Below are 17846 nucleotides of genomic sequence, written 5' to 3' on the forward strand. Positions count from 1 at the left end.
TGCGCGCTGGCCGGAAGTGGGCCGCGGCGAAGGAGGGGCCCATAAAGGATTGTGGGAGAAAGGCCTCCTTCTTTCCGACCGGGCCCCGCCGCCGCCATCAGGTGCGTCGTCGTCGGGCCTTCGGCCATCCGTCCTCGATCGTCCCTCCCCGTCGGCCATCCGACCCCGGGGACCCGCCGCCGGGGAGCCCCGCGGCCCTGCCAAGCCATCCCCGATGCGTTCGGTCCCCGGGGGCGGCGGGGGGGGCGGGTTTGGGGGGGCGGGGACGGGCATCTACCGTCGAGGCAAGGAAGGACGGGCCCGACGGGGAGGGAAGGAAGGGCAGGGCCGCGCTGGGCCCCGGGGTGCCATCCTTGCGGGCCGTTCCCGGGATCGGAGCGAGGATGGCGGGGGTCTCCGGGGGAGGGAAGCCCCCGGCCTCTGCTCTACAGAGGCGGCGCGGTTCAGTGGGAAGAGCCCGGTCATGGGTTCCAATCCCGGCCCTGCCACTTGTCAGCTGGGTGACTGTGGGCAAGTCACTTCTCTGGGCCTCAGTGACCTCATCTGGAAAATGGGGATTACAAACTGACCCCCCCCCATGGGACGACCTGATCACCTTGTATCCCCCAGCGCTTAGAACAATGCTTTGCACATAGCAAGCGTTTAGCAAATACCCCTATTTTTATTCTCGGTGCCTCAGTTATCTCCTTTGTAAAATGGGGGTGAAGACTGTGAGTCCAAGTGGAACAACCTGATCACCTTTTATCCCCCCCCGCCCAATGCTTAGAGCAGTGCTTTGCACATAGTAAGCGCTTAACAAATGCCCCCATTTTTATTATTCTCGGTGCCTCAGTTATCTCCTCTGTAAAATGGGAATGAAGACTGGGAGTCCAAGTGGAGCAACCTGATCACCTTGCATCTCTCCCCCCCCCCCACCCAGTGCTTAGAGCAGTGCTGTGCACATACCCCCATTTTATTCTCGGTGCCTCAGTTCTCTCATCTGTAAAATGGGGGTGAAGACTGAGAGTCCAAGTGGAACAACCTGATCACCTTGTATCCCCCCCGCCCAATGCTTAGAGCAGTGCTTTGCACATAGTAAGCGCTTAACAAATGCCCCCATTATTATTCTCGGTGCCGCAGTTATCTCCTCTGTAAAATGGGAATGAAGACTGGGAGTCCAAGTGGAGCAACCTGATCACCTTGTATCTCTCCCCCCCCCCCCACCCAGTGCTTAGAGCAGTGCTGTGCACATAGTAAGCGCTTAACAAATACCCCCATTTCATTCTCGGTGCCTCAGTTATCTCATCTGTAAAATGGGGGTGAAGACTGTGAGTCCAAGTGGAACAACCTGATCACCTTGTATCACCCCCCCCCGCCCAATGCTTAGAGCAGTGCTTTGCACATAGTAAGCGCTTAACAAATGCCCCCATTTTTATTATTCTCGGGGCCTCAGTTATCTCCTCTGTAAAATGGGAATGAAGACTGAGTCCAAGCGGAACAACCTGATCACCTTGTATCCCCCCCCTCCAGTGCTTAGAATAGTGCTTTGCACCTAGCAAGCGCTTAACAGATATCATCATCATCATCCTTGCGGGATATTCCCGGGAACGGAGCGAGGATGGGGGGGGTCTCCGGGAGAGGGAAGCCCCCCGGCCTCTGCTCTAGAGAAGCAGCGTGGCTCAGTGGCAAGAACCCGGTCATGGGTTCCAATCCCGACTCTGCCACTTGTCAGCTGGGTGACTGTGGGCAAGTCACTTCTCTGAGCCTCAGTGACCTCATCTGTAAAATGAGGATTAATACTGTAAGCTCCAAGTGGGTTAAGTTGATTACCTGTATCATCCCCAGATCTTAGAACAGTGCTTGGCACATAGTAAGCACTTAACAAATACCAACATTATTATTATTACTCCAACAGGCCTTCGCAGACTGAGCCGTCCCCTTTCCGTCTGCGCCTCCCCTACCCACAGCCAAAGAGAGTAATATTTATTACTCTATTTCCTTAATGATGTGCATATTTCTACGATTCTCTTTATGAGAAGCAGCGTGGCTTTCATTCATTCAATAGTATTTATTGAGCGCTTACTATGTGCAGAGCACTGTACTAAGCGCTTGGGATGAACAAGTCGGCAACAGATAGAGACGGTCCCTGCCGTTTGACGGGCTTACAGTCTAATCGGGGGAGACGGACAGACGAGAACAATGGCACTAAACAGCGTCAAGGGGAAGAACATCTCGTAAAAACAATGGCAACTAAATAGAATCAAGGCGATGTACAATTCATTAACAAAATAAATAGGGTAACGAAAATATAGACAGTTGAGCGGACGAGTACAGTGCTGTGGGGATGGGAAGGGAGAGGTGGAGGAGCAGAGGGAAAAGGGGAAAATGAGGCTTTAGCTGCGGAGAGGTAAAGGGGGGATGGCAGAGGGAGTAGAGGGGGAAGAGGAGCTCAGTCTGGGAACGCCTCTTGGAGGAGGTGATTTGTGGCTCAGTGGAAAGAGCGCGGGCTTGGGAATCAGAGGTCATGGGTTCCAATCCTGACTCTGCCACTTGTCAGCTGGGTGACTGTGGGCAAGTAACTTCACTTCTCTGGGCTTCAGTGACCTCATCTGTAAAATGGGGATGAAGACTGAGCCTCATGTGGGACAACCTGATGACCCTGTATCTGTCCCAGTGCTTAGAACAGTGCTCGGCACATAGTAAGCGCTGAACAAATACCAACATTATTGTTGTTACTCCAGCAGGCCTTCCCAGACTGAGCCCTCCCTTTCCCTCTGCTCCTCCTTCCCCTCCCACAGCACTGTCCATATTTGTATATATTATTTATTACTCCATTTATTTTCTTAATGACGTGTATTTCTAGGATTCTCCTTATCTTGATATTGACGCCATACTACTTGTTCTGTTTTGCTTTGCTGTCTTCCCCCATTTAGATTGAGAGCCCGTTGTTGGGCAGGGATTGCCTGTCTCTGTTGCCAAATTGGAGATTCCAAGCGCTTAGTTCAGTCCTCTGCACATAGTAAGCGCTCAATAAATACGATTGAATGAATGAATGCTTTACCAGGCGGCCGAGAGGCCTTCTCCTGCCCCGGATAACTGACTGAGCAGCGTGGCTCAGTGGAAAGAGCACGGGCTTGGGAGTCAGAGGTTGTGGGTTCTAATCCTGCTCCGCCACTTGTCTGCTGGGTGACCTTGGGGCAAGTCACTTCACTTCTCTGAGCCTCAGCTACCTCATCAGACTACTTGTTTTGTTGTCTCTCTCCCCCGTTTAGACTGTGAACCCATTGTTGGGCGGGGATTGCCTCTCTCTGTTGCCAAATTGTACGTTTCAAGGGCTTAGTACAGTGCTCTGCACATAGTAAGTACTCAGTAAATACGAATGAATTAATAAAATGGGGATGAAGACTGTGAGCCTCATGTGGGACAACCTGATGACCTTGTATCTACCCCAGCGCTTAGAACAGTACTTGGCACATAGTAAGCACTTAACAAATACCACCGTTTTTAAAAATGACTCTTCCCAACAGGTGACCGAAGATGGGAGCTTACAAGTACATCCAGGAGTTATGGAGGAAGAAGCAGTCCGATGTGATGCGCTTCCTTCTGCGGGTGCGCTGCTGGCAGTACCGCCAGTTGTCGGCCCTCCATAGGGCACCCAGGCCCACCAGACCCGATAAAGCGCGCAGGTTGGGATACAAGGCCAAGCAAGGTGAATATCGCTCGTTTTAAAGAAGAACTGTTGAAGTTCACGCTGCGGAGAAGCAGCGTGGCTCAATGGGAAGAGCTCGGGGCTTGGGAGTCAGGTTGTGGGTTCTAATCCTGGCTCTGCCACTTGTCAGCTGTGTGACTTCGGGCAAGTCACTTCACTTCTCGGTGCCTCAGTTACCTCATCTGTAAAATGGGGATTAAGATTGAGCCCCACGTGGGACGACCTGATTCCCCTGAGCATATCCCAGCACTTAGAACAGTGCTCGGCACATAACGCTTAACAAATACCAACATTATTAAGTCACTGAACTTCTCTGGGCCTCAGTTACCTCATCTGTAAAATGGGGATTAAGACTGAGCCCCCTGTGGGACAACCTGATTACCTTGTATCTACCCCAGCGCTTAAGCTAGTGCTTTGTACATTAACTAAACGCTTAAATATTATGATTGTTATTATTATTATTAATAATAAAATGAGGTGATGATGAGTTACTCATTGTGAATAATAGTAATAATAGTGATGGTTTAAACTCTTATTGTGTGCCAGGCACTGTAGCAAGCCCTGGATGTTAGGTGGACCATATGTTTAGATAGTCACCTTATAGTAGGGTCCTAATAAAAGGAACACTTATGTATTTTTATTTTTGCTAATTGTTACGAAATTGGAGGGGTTGTAGAAAACCTTAATAAGCCAACCTGAGTATCGTGCTCAACGATGGCTGAGAGCACAGTGGTGTCGCTATCAGGGTATCGAGATATAATGTTCCGTGGACAGAGACTGCACTCATTCTCCAAAATCAGACTGCACACTTCCCTGTGCAGGGCACTGTGTTAAGCACTTGGGAGAGTCCAATAGCTGGTGGACATGTTCCCTGCCCATAAGGAAACTCCCTACATATCCTATAATGCATGCCATTAGGCAAGCATGTGAATGGTTTGATGCAAGTCACCATTACTGCAGAAATAGCTGAAGATTTTTCCGCCAAGCGGGCATCCTTTTCCCCCCGGCTCAAAGACTCCCTGCCAACGGGGAAATGCACTTTCCCCATTGGCAGCAGCATCATCGAACTGCAGGACAACCACCAAGCTCCTTGAGCTCAGATCGCTTTTTTACTTGTCAGCATTTGTCGGGCCTAAGTAAAAACTAATCCCTACTACCCTCGTGTTTTCAAATTACATTCTTGTTCTGCACACATGTAGACACAAATTTCAAATTACTGACATTGACTATTAAAAAAAAAAAACTTTGGGCTTTAGGCTATGTTATCTACCGAATTCGCGTGCGCCGTGGTGGTCGAAAGCGCCCAGTCCCCAAGGGAGCGACCTACGGGAAGCCTGTTCATCATGGTGTCAACCAGCTGAAGTTTGCCAGAAGTCTTCAGTCTGTGGCTGAAGTAAGTTGTGATTATTATTATTTTTTGATTAAACTTCATGTCAACAAAGTACATTTGTCAAGTGATGTAACTCCATTCTGCTTCTGGACTAAGTGCAACATCCCATCGAGTTTACAGTTGACATCCGTGGCTATTTCTCTGTGACAGAATTTCCGAGACGTTGATTTTGAAATTAGGGGTGCCACTGACTTCTAAGTAATCTAGTTAGCAGTAATCGCATTAAAATAGCAGCATCTTGTGCATAAAGTTATCGTGAAGGATTTTACAGTTGGGAGGAATGGCGGGTTGGTAATGGAGAGCGTAGCTAAAGGTGAAGCTGTGTATAGTTTTCTTTCCACGTGCCAAGATGTGATGGGTCAAGGGAGGAACGAAAGTGTAATTCAGTGGGGATGAAACGTTCAATTTTTCTCTCCCCCTAAGGAGCGTGCTGGACGCCACTGCGGAGCCTTGAGAGTTTTGAACTCCTACTGGGTGGGTGAAGATTCAACATACAAGTTTTTTGAGGTTATCCTCATCGATCCATTCCACAAAGCCATCAGGCGCAACCCCGATACCCAATGGATCACCAAGCCAGTGCACAAACACAGGGAGATGCGTGGGCTGACGTCCGCTGGCAGGAAGAGTCGTGGCCTTGGAAAGGGTCACAAGTTCCATCACACGATCGGTGGTTCTCGCCGGGCAGCCTGGAGAAGACGCAATACTCTGCAACTGCACCGTTACCGTTAATACGTATAGCATCTGTACAGTTTTGTCATCGAATAAACCAGATGTAGGACAGTCTCACTGTTAACTGCTGCTTTATTTTGAAGGTTGTGTCAAATCTTGAATGTGGAAATAGAGACTACCACACTCATTAACACTGGTTAGTGTCTGGGGCTTTTTTGTATTGGGACAGTTGATTACTTGTAGATATTCCATGGGACCTCTATAAGAGTCGTAAAGGCCGCCTCTCTTTGCTCTTTTGTAGGGATTGGGCTTTCAAGATTGCAGCGCAACTCTTTGGACAGAAATCCTTCATTGCCCATGAAGTAGCCCTAGGGATTCCCAAATTCTATCACTGATAGAACGGTGGGCTAAGTAGGCTATGTGCCTAGGGTGGGATGTGTAGCGTAAGAAGCAATAGTTGCAATTTGCACTTAGAGCTTGAGAGTCACAGGCTTAATTTTTTTACCATTAGAGGTACATCTGAGCTGATTAAGTTACGACACTTCAGATAAGTGTGTACCTCTAAAGATACTATCTCTGCTGTTTCATATTTTTACACTTTGGATTTTGGATCGGAAAGGGACGGGAATAGAATGGCAGAAATCTAAAACCTGAGAAGCAGTGTGGTGTAGGAGATAGAGAACGAGCCTGGGAGTCAAAGGACCTGGGTTCTAATCGTGGCTCCGCCACTTGGCTGTGGGACCTTGGGCAAGTAACTGCTTTTCTGTGCTGTTTACCTCATCTGAAGAATGAGGATCAAGACTATAAGCCCATGAACTGTTCAAGGTGATTATCTTGCATCTACTGCAATGATTAGTATAACGCCTGGCATATAAGTGCTTAACAAAGACCATAAAAACACCTGGCAACATGAACTCTTGAATCATCTTTGACTAATGTGAGTGGGGACAAGGGGCTGAACAGACTTAAAGGTATAAAAAGTAAGGGCTTTGGTTTTGTGGTAAATCTGCAGATGTTGAATGCATCAATATTTAGTGAGGGCTGTGCTAAGCACCTGGGGAGTTGCTACAGATGATCCCTGCTCCCAAGGCTCTGTGCGAAGCTCTGATACGAGAGAAATGGGACACAGCCCATATCTCAAATGGGGCTCCCCAGGGTAAGAGAGAGAATAGGTGTTTTACCCTTATTTTAGGGATGAGAAAACTAGCCCAGAGAGATGTCACACAGAAAGTAGAGGCAGCAGAACCAGGGGTACAATCCAGGCCTCTTGCCTCCCAGTCCAGCTCTTAACATTTGTTCACGTGAACAAAGCAGGAGCCGCTTGGAAAATGGGGAGAGCTGCTGGTGATCGGAAATTTCCGCGGGCCCTTTGAGTTTCTGACCACCTTCGGTCCTGCAGCCTGGGAGCTGGAGGGGCCGTCTCTCTCGCCCTGTCAACAATTAGAACCAGGGGCTAGTGTGAATGGGGTAGAAAGCAAAAACTGACAGTGAACTGTGGGATAAAAGCTCAGCTACCCCCAACTGAGCTGTAACCGTGTAAGCACATTTCTTACGAAGTAAGGATCCCGGCTTTAGATCCACAGGAACCTTTCAAAACAGGGCTCGGTATTTGAAGGGGATTGATCAAACCTCGGTCTGGAAAGGAAGGATGAGTAGCGGCCAGGGTTAGATGATGCCGATAAAGCCATAGGAGAGAATGCCCTCGGGCAAGCAAATACCCAGAAGTGGTACCTGAAGGGGTGTGGGTTACCCCTGAAGCAGATCCCCACAGGCACAGAAACTGGTTGTGGGCATCAAAGAATGGAGCTAAAGCTATTGAGCAAGCCATTTCTCATCTTGGGGTGATCCTGCTCCATTCCAGTGTATCAGATGGACGTGTTGATGATGAGTTGGGGTCTCTAAGGTGCCTTAGCACTTGACAATGGCTCCTTCCCCCCTACTTTCAAATCTGTCCATGTCTCCCCATCCTAAAAACCCTCTCTCCACCCCTCTGAGCCCTCCAGTTATTGCCTCTCCTTCCTACCATTCCTCTCCACTCCTTGAGCGAGTCGTCCAACTCTCTTCTAATCCCGGCTCCGCCGCTTGTCTGCTGTGTGACCTTGGGCGAGCCACTTAACTTCTCTGGGCCTCAGTCACCTCCTCTGTAAAATGGGGTTTGAGACTGCGAGCCCCACGTGGGACAGCCTGAAAACCCCAGCGCTTAGAATAGTGCTCAGCACGTACTAAGCACTTAACAAATACCATCATTATTATTATTATTTCTTCCCCTCCACAGACATGACCCTCTTAAAAGCCTTATTGAAGGCACATCTCCTCCTGGAGGTCTTGACTAAGTTCTCTTTTCCTCTTCTCCCACTCCCTTCCGTGTCACCCTGACTTGCTCCCTTCATTCATTCCCCCCTCCCAGCCCCACTGCGCTTTTATATACGTATCTGTAATTTATTCATTTCTATTAATGCCTGTCCCCTGCTCTAGAATATAAGCTCAATGTGGATAGGGAATGTGTTCACTGTTGTATTCTCCCCAGCGCTTAGCACAGTGCTCTGCATACAGTAACGCTGAATAAATTCGATTGAATTAATTCACTTCTTTTATTCTAATTGTACAACTTCCTGCCTGGTGATGGTCTTTGTGTTAAACAGTCACAAGCCAACAATATTTTAACATTTTAATTACTGACGCTACAAATGTTATTGCTGGGAACCAGAAGCCCTGGGAAGAGGAAATAAAACAGCAAGTGTTCACTCTTTAAATGATGAAAGGCTATTTACTTTTGAGCACCAGTTTTTTCTTTTATTAAAGAGAAGGAACAGCTAGATAAAATAAAATATGCCCCCGTCCCCACCCCAAGAGCTGTGCATGCGCTGTTTGCTTTTGCTTAATTCTTGTTCACAATCGGGTCCGTCTTCTTTCTAGGACAGGTCCCCAAATCTGGGTAAGGGTGCAAGGACTTGGGGAGGCATCGATAAACCTCCATTTGAGAAGCAGCGTGGTTCAGTGGAAAGAGCCTGGGCTTGAGAGTCAGGGGTCATGGGTTCTAATTCCGGCTCCGCCGCTTGCCAGCTGTGTGACTTTGGGCAAGTCACTTAACTTCTCTATGCCTCAGTTACCTCATCTGTAAAATGGGGATTAAAACTGTGAGCCCCACGTGGGACAACCTGATCACCGTGTATCCCCCCAGCACTTAGAACAGTGCTTTGCACTCAGTAAGCCCTTAACAAATATCATTATTATTATTACTATTATTTGAACTAGAAATGTAATCACTTGGGAAAATAGCCACAGGTGCCTGCGTTGTCTGATGTGATCATTCAATTGTATTTATTGAGCGCTTCCTGTGTGCAGAGCACTGTACTAAGCTCTTGGAAAGTACGATTTGGCAACAATAGAGACAATCCCTACCCAACAAGGGGCTCACAGTCTAGAAGATCACCCCTGCCCTTCCCCATGGGGTGGATCAGGGTAGATTAATCCAGCCCTTCCCAGCCTCGGCTGGTGGCTACAGCCTGTGCCATCCACGACTGCCCGTGCCATGGGGCACAGCTGTTCCGATTAGTCGATCCTTTCCGACTGCCACGGATCCTCAGGACAGGAAAGGAGAAAGCTGCAGTGGGATCATCCTCATTTGTGGTAATTTGTTCAGTGCTTACCGTGTGGGCAGAGCACTTTACTAAGCACTTGAGAGATTACAATAGAACAGAGTTGGAGGACATGTTCCCTGCCCACAGCGAGCTTACGGTCTAACGGGGGGACAGTTTAAAAAACAAATTGTGCCAAGGCAGCAGGGCTGGTTAAATGCAGGGGCTTTGGGAGGCAAAGGGGTCATTGGCTCAATAGCCATGAGTCTGAGAATCAGAAGGACCTGGGTTCTAATCCTGCCCGCTCCACTTGTCTGCTGTGTGACGCTGTGCAAGTCACTTCATAATAATAATGTTGGTATTTGTTAAGCGCTTACTATGTGCAGAGCACTGTTCTAAGCAGTGTGGTAGATACAGGGTCATCAGATTGTCCCACATGAGCTCACAGTCTTAATCCCCATTTTACAGATGAGGTAACTGAGGCACAGAGAAGTTAAGTTATTCAATAGTATTTATTGAGCGCTTACTATGTGCAAAGCATTGTTCTAAGCACTGGGGTAGATACAAGGTAATCAGGTCGTGCCACATGAGGCTCACAGTTAATCCCCATTTTACAGATGAGGTAACTGAGGCACAGAGGCTTGCCCACAGTCACCCAGCTGACAAGTGGCAGAGCTGGGATTCGAACCCATGACCTCTGACCCCCAAGCCTGGGCTCTTTCCACTGAGCCACGCTGCTTCATTTAACTTCTCTATGCTTCAGTTCTCTCATCTGTAAAATGGGGATTAAGACTGGGTGCCCCATGTGTCCAACCTATTTAGCTTCTATCTACCCCAGCGCTTAGCAAAGTGCCTGGCACATAATAAGTGCTTATTATTACTAACAAATGTAGTATTTGTTACACACTGTGTGCCATCCACTGTACTAAGCGCTGGGGTGGATACAAGCAAATCAGGTTGGACACAGTTCCTGTCCCACATGGGGCTCACAGTCTCACTTGTCATTTTAGCATTTTAGAGAAGCAGAGTGGCTCAGTGGAAAGAGCCTGGGCTTGGGAGTTAGAGGTCATGGGTTTGAATCCCAGCGCTGCCACTTGTCAGCTGTGTGACTGTGAGCAAGTCACTTAACTTCTCTGTGCCTCAGTTCCCTCAACTGTAAAACGAGGATGAAGACTGTGAGCCTCACGTGGGACAACCTGATTACCCTGTATCTCCCCCGGCGCTTAGAACAGTGCTCTGCACATAGTAAGTGCTTAACAAATACCAACATTATTATTATTTTACAGATGAGGTAACTGAGGCACAGGGTACTATAAAAGCAAGTAAATTTTAAAAAGCAGCTCACAGTAAACCCTACCCCAAGCTGAGTCAGGAGCTGGTCCCTTCCTGTTTACTATTGTCTGTTGATCAGCACTTGCAACCCACACATAATTGCAACCCACACATAACCACTCCCCTCTTCCTCCCATATTTAAATATGCTCAATTGCGGTGGGGCAGACCACCTCGTTTTTAACCCATAAAATACTGTAGAATAATTCATTAAACCGTATTTATTGAGCGCTTACTATGTGCAGAGCACTGTACTAAGCGCTTGGAATGGACAATTCGGCAACAGAGACAATCCCTGCCCAACAACGGGCTCACGTTAATGAAATCTATCAACTTTCCAAACTTTGATGAGTCTCCAATCTTCTTCAGCTCAACAATACAACCACTTTATTTTCCTTCCTTTTTTAATGACAACAGTAAAATAATGGTATTTACTTGCAATTAAATACAATGTGTATTTGATAAATACAAATAAATAGAGTCCCCTTTACTCTATTTATTGCCATTGTTCTTGTCTGCCTGTCTCCCCAATTAGACTGTAAGCCCATCAAAGGGCAGGGACTGTCTCTATCTGTTGCCGATTTGTACATTCCAAGCGCTTAGTACAGTGCTCTGCACATAGTAAGCGCTCAATAAATACTATTGAATAAATGAATGAATGATACGTTTCATGCACTGTGCTGAGCCCTGAGGTAGATTCAGGATATCAGACCTGTGGCCCCAAAGGATCATTTGGAACTGGGTGGAAGGCAGTATGAGTCTGTCCTGGGGTTGGCAGAAGATTAGTACAGTGCTCTGCACGCAGTTGGCGCTCACTAAATATGCTGGAATAAATGAATGAATGAGGGGAAAATTAGAGGCTACTGGTGGAGATGCATTCATTCATTCAATCGTATTTATTGAGCGCTTACTGTGTGCAGAGAACTGCACTAAGCGCTTGGAAAATATAATTCAGCAACAAACAGAGACAATCCCTGCCCACAGCGGGCTCACAGTCTATAAGGAGATGGCAGGAGACTGAGCTGTTTGTGGGCGGGGAATGTTTCTGTTTGTTGTCATATCGTACTCTCCCAAGCGCTCAGTACAGTGTTTTGCACACCGTAAGCGCTTAATAAATACGATTGAATGAGTGATGGGTTGGCAGTTGGAGGACTGGAGTGCAGCGGTCTTGGAGACATGGGGAGAATGAGGTGGCAGGGATAGATGAGTTTTAATGAGATGTTCATCCCCTTGATTCTATTTATTGCTATTGTTCTTGTCTGTCCGTCTCCCCCGATTAGACCGTAAGCCCGTCAAAGGGCAGGGACTGTCTCTGTTACCGATTTGAACATTCCAAGCACTTAGTACAGTGCTCGGCACATAGTAAGCGCTCAATAAATACTATTGGATGATTGAATCAATGAATAGGGCGAGAGAACTGTGGTGGAGGAGAGCAGAGTTGGTTTCAGACATTTGGCCACTCTGAAGGGTGGGAAAATTCACTATCCTCTTCTGTTTTGTAGACCTAATAGAGAAATCGGCTTAACTATGGTACCAATAGAGTTTGTCCAGGGGCCCCCCGTCAAATCCTCCACTTGTTCCTGAATCCTGGTGTATCCTCACAGGTGCCCACTCATCTAGGTGCCACTTTTTCACCTCTGCCACCCTGCTGTCGCCCCCCGAGAGTTCATCCTGTGGGGCGGCTTCACTTGCCTGCTGCCTGAATCCGGTCGTCATAGAGCGCTGGGCCTCGGCGGTAGCCACGGCAGGTAAGCGAGGAGGGATCTGGCCCCTGGCCACTGAAGGCGGGGGGACGCAGAGTGGATCCCTAAAGCAAAGGGAAACAAAGGTAAGGAGGACACAAATAGACTCGTGGATGAGTCAGGGTCATCAGCTAGCTAAGGTCGTATCGTGGGAAGATGAGCGGTGAAGCTAGGCAGGGTCGGTCAATCTTTTCTCCTTTTCCTTCAGTTTCCAAAGTAAATGAATGGTACATGAGGCTGAAAGTTTAACGATGAAAAGCTGTATTTGCGAAGTTTTCATTTGAAACTATTTCACGTCACACATGCAATGTATTACGAGTTAGAAGCAGTGCTTTTAAATGTTTTGTGATACAGAACTGTATATTAATAATAATAATAATGTTGGTATTTGTTAAGCGCTTACTATGTGCAGAGCACTGTTCTAAGCGCTGGGGGAGATCCAGGGTAATCAGGTTGTCCCACGTGAGGCTCACAGTTAATCCCCGTTTTACAGATGAGGTAACTGAGGCATAGAGAAGTGAAGTGACTTGCCCACAGTCACACAGCTGACAAGTGGCAGAGCTGGGATTCGAACCCATGACCTCTGACTACGAAGCCTAGGCTCTTTCCACTGAGCCATGCTGCTTCTCTAAGGGGGGGGGGAGCTATAATTTCTAAGATTATCATTTTTTCATTTACTGGACTCTATGTTTGAACCTCTAATACTGTTTCTTAGTGTAATTTTTAAAATTTAAACTATGTAAATTCTGGGGTAGGAATGAATTGGCCTTTGAACACTTTTAACCATCCAGAAAAAAAAATTCAAGACTTTTGATCATCCACTGAATTTTTCCACATCTGGAAACACTCATTTTATCAAAAAAGAAAGGTTTACATTCATGAGAACCACATGTTATAACCTAAGGTATAAATATATAGTATACAATCATTCTTACAGAAGCTGTGGGGAATTGGGAGTAATATTATGTTGCAACTACATGTCTTTTCTGATATTAAGCTATTTAAATAATTTTGAAACCATTTGACATTCTGACAAAGTTCCTTTTGGTTATTTTTGTTTAATGCTAAAAATGTTTAAAAATGTAAACCTTGGTTTGAAATGGTATATGCATGGAGATCAAATTTCTGGATTTACTCATATTTATTTTGTTTAATGAGATGTACATCACCCTGATTCTATTTATTTGCCATTGTTTTTATGAGATGTTCTTCCCCTTGACTCTATTTACTGCCATTATTCTTGTCTGCCTGTCTCCCCCGATTAGACTGTAAGCCCATCAAGGGCAGGGACTGTCTCTATCTGTTGCCTATTTGCACATTCCAAGTGCTTAGTCCAGTGCTCTGCACATAGTAAGCGCTCAATAAATACTATTGAATGAATGAATGAATTTATTCAATATCTACATGAGGTAGTACTTTGGGCAATGTCACCAGTAAAAATTTTTCACTGTTGGCTTTAAAGCTCCCCATCACCTTGCCGCCTCCTACCTCAGCTCGCTACTCTCCTACTATAACCCAGCTTGCACACTGCGCTCCTCTAATGCCAACCTACTGTACCTTGATCTCGTCCGCCTCACCACCGGCCTTTCGCCCACATCCTGCCTCTGGCCTGCAACGCCCTCCTTTTTTATACCAGACAGATAATTACCCTCCCCTCCCTTCAAAACCTTGTAGAAGGCACATCTCCTCCAAAAGCCCTATCCTACCTAAGCCCTCATTTTTCTTTTCCTACTCTCTTTGTGTCGCCTTGGGTACTCCCTTTATTTACACCCCAGCCCTTATGTACATATCTGTAATTTACTTATATTCATGTCTATCTCCCCCTCTAGACTGTAAATGTGTTGTGGACAGGGAAAGTGTTTAAGCTGTTTAAATAATTTTGAAACCATTTGACATTCTGACAAAGTTCCTCTTGGTTATTTTTCTTTAATGCTAAAAATGTTTAAAAATTTAAACCTTGGTTTGAAATGGTATATGTATGGAGATCAAATTTCTGGATTTACTCATATTTATTCAATATCTACGAGAGGTAGTAATTATTATACAAATATAATTGTTGGGTTGTACTCTCCCAAACGCTTAGTACAGGGTCCTGCCCAAGGTAAGTGCTCAACAAATATGATTGATTGATTTTTTTCTGATGATGTATACACTAGGTACTGATGAATGGACAAGGGGGAGGTCTGCTCCACATGGAACAATTCTTCAGAATTCAAATATAACCAGAATGATTGCCACATTTTGCACATGATTCGGGAAAGTAATAAAATTAATCTTTCAATCTTTTAAAAGAGAAGATTACCTATAGGACTCCATTCTCAATTCCACACGCTTTTAAAATATATCTTCAGAGAATCTCAAAATTGAAGACCTATTAACTCCAGGATTCTCTCTTTTCCCCCAGAGTGATATATTTGATGCTTAATAGATCTGCATAATGAATGACCCATAGATTATGGATGAGAGTGCTATAAATCAATGGTAATCATTCATCCTGGTTTATCTAGTGTGATCTCCTAATCACACTTTTTTTCAGTGACTGTAGATTTTTGATTTACAAAGTCCCCAATAGAGGTAGCCATTCCCTGTGATAGCCAGGGTCCGACTAAGCCCCAGGCCTCAGCATAAAGGGACACTCCCCCCTGAACACCTCAAACCAACCAATGCCTGTCTGCATTGTTTTAGAGAAGCAGCACGGCTTAGTGGAAAGAGCCCGGGCTTGGGAGTCAGACGACATGGGTTCTAATCTCGGCTCTGCCGCTTTTCAGCCGTGTGACTTTGGGCAAATCATTTAACTTCTCTGTGCCTCAGTTACCTCATCTGTAAAATGGGGATTAAGACTGTGAGCCCCACATGGGACAACCTGATTACCTTGTATCTCCCCCAGAGCTTAGAACAGTGCTTGGCACATAGTAAGTGCTTAACAAATATCATCATTATTGTTATTATTATTACCCCCAGGCCCATGCTCTATCCGCACTAGGTCATGCTGCTTTTTAGGAGGTGCCACGTTTGCACCTCCTAAGCATGTATATACACATAACGTTCCTTAGCACTTATTTATGTATTTATAAATTCTATTACTTTCTCCTATCACATACTTTAGTGTCTGTCTCCCTGGCTAGACTTCCTCTCTAGACCGTAAACTCATTATGAACCTGATAGCTACTTCTGTTGTACTGTACTCTCCCAAGCACAGTGCTCTGCACATAAGTGTTCAATTAAAACCACTGATTGATTTTAGCCTGCTGCCTTACTTGGCCCTTGACTAGACTTGCACTGGACAACAAAACAGGACCCAGGTTTGGGTAGGGATGAGATGAAATCCATTATTGACCCACTGTGGGCTGAGCAAGAATAGGAAAACATGACAACCCAGGAACAGTAAGAGATCAAAGTCCCCCACAAATACCATGGCTATTTGTCAGCAGGGACCTGATCATGTTTATGCATCTAATAGGCAAGAAGTACTGGATTTGAATACAACTGAGGTACATAAGACCTCTCATTCCCATCCCCAAAATGGAACCAGACCAAAAACAGAATGACTACCAAAGTTTAGGTTCAAATATAGGCCACCTGGATTCAGGCCACATAGGACTCAAAATTCTAGCCCAGGAAATACATGTTATATCGACAAGGCCATGCATTCAGCTGGAACCTGGAAATTGGTAATTAATGATGTCAGCTAGCATTGGGATGCTGTGGTATAAGAAACACCCAGACTATTTAAACCACTTTTTAAAATTGGAGCTTCTGAATAAAGGCACATGTTCAAAATGACGCCTAAAGAACTCTTAAATCAGGGCTGCAAGGTGCCCCACTTTCCAGAGGCAGCTCTCATTTGTGTTTTTTCTCCCCAGCTATTCCGGGTTTTGGAAATGTGTCCAGTTCGATGAAAGAAGTTAGTTCTCTAATCTGACTCCACTTTTGGGAAGCAGATCCACTCCTTGCTCATTCTACCGCATTTCAAATTTGAAATTTACAGGAAGGGAAGAGGAGGCTGGCAGGAAAGAGAGGGTTTCAGCAATTCCATCTAATATTCCAGGTGGGCCACTTTCCCCAGGGAGATGAAGCCATTCCTCAAATGTTTTCCCTTTGCCCATTCCCTCGCTGATTCTGCTGGTAGAACTCAGGCCTCCAGGCTGGGCCTTCCAATTAACTAGAGGTGCTAATAAAGTTGGTAATCCAAAACACTGTGGCTGATCCCACCTAATTCTTGAGGCCACCTCTGGAGATTATTTTGGGGTAAATGTAAAAACGGTGTGAGAGGGTGCAATTTTTAACGGGATGCCTCCCCAGGAACGGTCATCATTTGGTCTTAATTTTTAAGATCTCCGTATCGGAAAGTGAAATTGAATGAAGGCTTTGCCTGAAAGGGCCACTGTGGATTAACAGTCCCAACTACACTAGGCACTCAAGAAGTTATGAGATCTGTTGTTTTGAGATATTTGCTATTTACAGCACCATGATTTGGGAGTTTATCTCATGCTTTCCTAGAAGCTTCTATTCAAAAAGTAGAGACCATCACCACACTTTGGGGATTGTAACTGCAGACAGAAAGCACCTCTGGCCTGAGTGTTTGTGCTAACAGGGGTAATCACCTGCACTCCCCCCTAAATATTCCCAATTCTAGGCTTGGCATCAGACAAGCATTTGGGTTAGTGAAACCGTGTGCTAATTAATGAATGATGCACCTGGGTTCTATGCTACTTTTTTATGACATTTATTAAGCATTTACCATGTATGTTCAGGTTCTGGGGTACATACAAGTTTATCAAGTCCCTGTCCCACAGGGGACTCACAGTCTTAATCCTTGTTTTACAAGCGTGGCTCAGTGGAAAGGGCTTGGGCTTCGGAGTCAGAGGTCATGGGTTCGACTCCCGGCTCTGCCACTTGCCAGCTGTGTGACTGTGGGCAAGTCACTTCACTCCTCGGTGCCTCAGTTACCGCGTCTGTAAAATGGGAATTAACTGTAAGCCTCACGTGGGACAACCTGATGACCCTGTATCTTCCCCAGCGCTTAGAACAGTGCTCTGCACATAGTAAGCGCTTAACCAAGGCCAACATTATATTTTTATATGAGGTCACTCTGGCCCAGAGAAGTTGTGACTTGCACAAGGTCACACAGCAGACAAGTGGTGGAGGCAGGATTAGAACCCAGGTTCTTTAGACACCTAGGCCCATGCTCTCTCCACTATGCCGAGCTGCTTCTCAAGATGTTTTAATCTGAATTGAAGCGGGCGTCCTGTCTTGCCCCTTTCTATATGCGTAATGAAAGGGGAGCCTTTGATCCGTGAAAGGGTGCGTTTGTGACGCCTGGCCCACATCCTGCCTCTGGCCTGGAATGCCCACCCTCCTCAAATCAACCAGACAATGACTTTCCCCTGCTTCAAAGCTTTATTAAAGCCACCCCTCCTCCAAGAGGCCTTCCCTAAGCCACGGTTT

The 17846-nt window shown here is 46.2% G+C and overlaps 1 protein-coding gene across 1 annotated transcript; it reads left to right on the top strand.

Annotated features, from left to right (window-relative positions):
• The first annotated feature begins 18 nt into the window (after positions 1 to 18).
• Positions 19 to 5861, top strand: RPL15 (ribosomal protein L15). Its single transcript, XM_029071118.1, has 4 exons — positions 19 to 101; positions 3507 to 3688; positions 4945 to 5081; positions 5502 to 5861. Exons 2-4 carry the CDS (start codon positions 3517 to 3519, stop codon positions 5805 to 5807), a joined length of 615 nt encoding a protein of 204 aa, XP_028926951.1. The 5' UTR covers positions 19 to 101; positions 3507 to 3516; the 3' UTR covers positions 5808 to 5861.
• The last annotated feature ends 11985 nt before the right edge of the window (positions 5862 to 17846 follow it).

The sequence above is a fragment of the Ornithorhynchus anatinus genome, chromosome 8 (genome assembly GCF_004115215.2).
Source record: "Ornithorhynchus anatinus isolate Pmale09 chromosome 8, mOrnAna1.pri.v4, whole genome shotgun sequence".
Taxonomy (NCBI): domain Eukaryota; kingdom Metazoa; phylum Chordata; class Mammalia; order Monotremata; family Ornithorhynchidae; genus Ornithorhynchus; species Ornithorhynchus anatinus.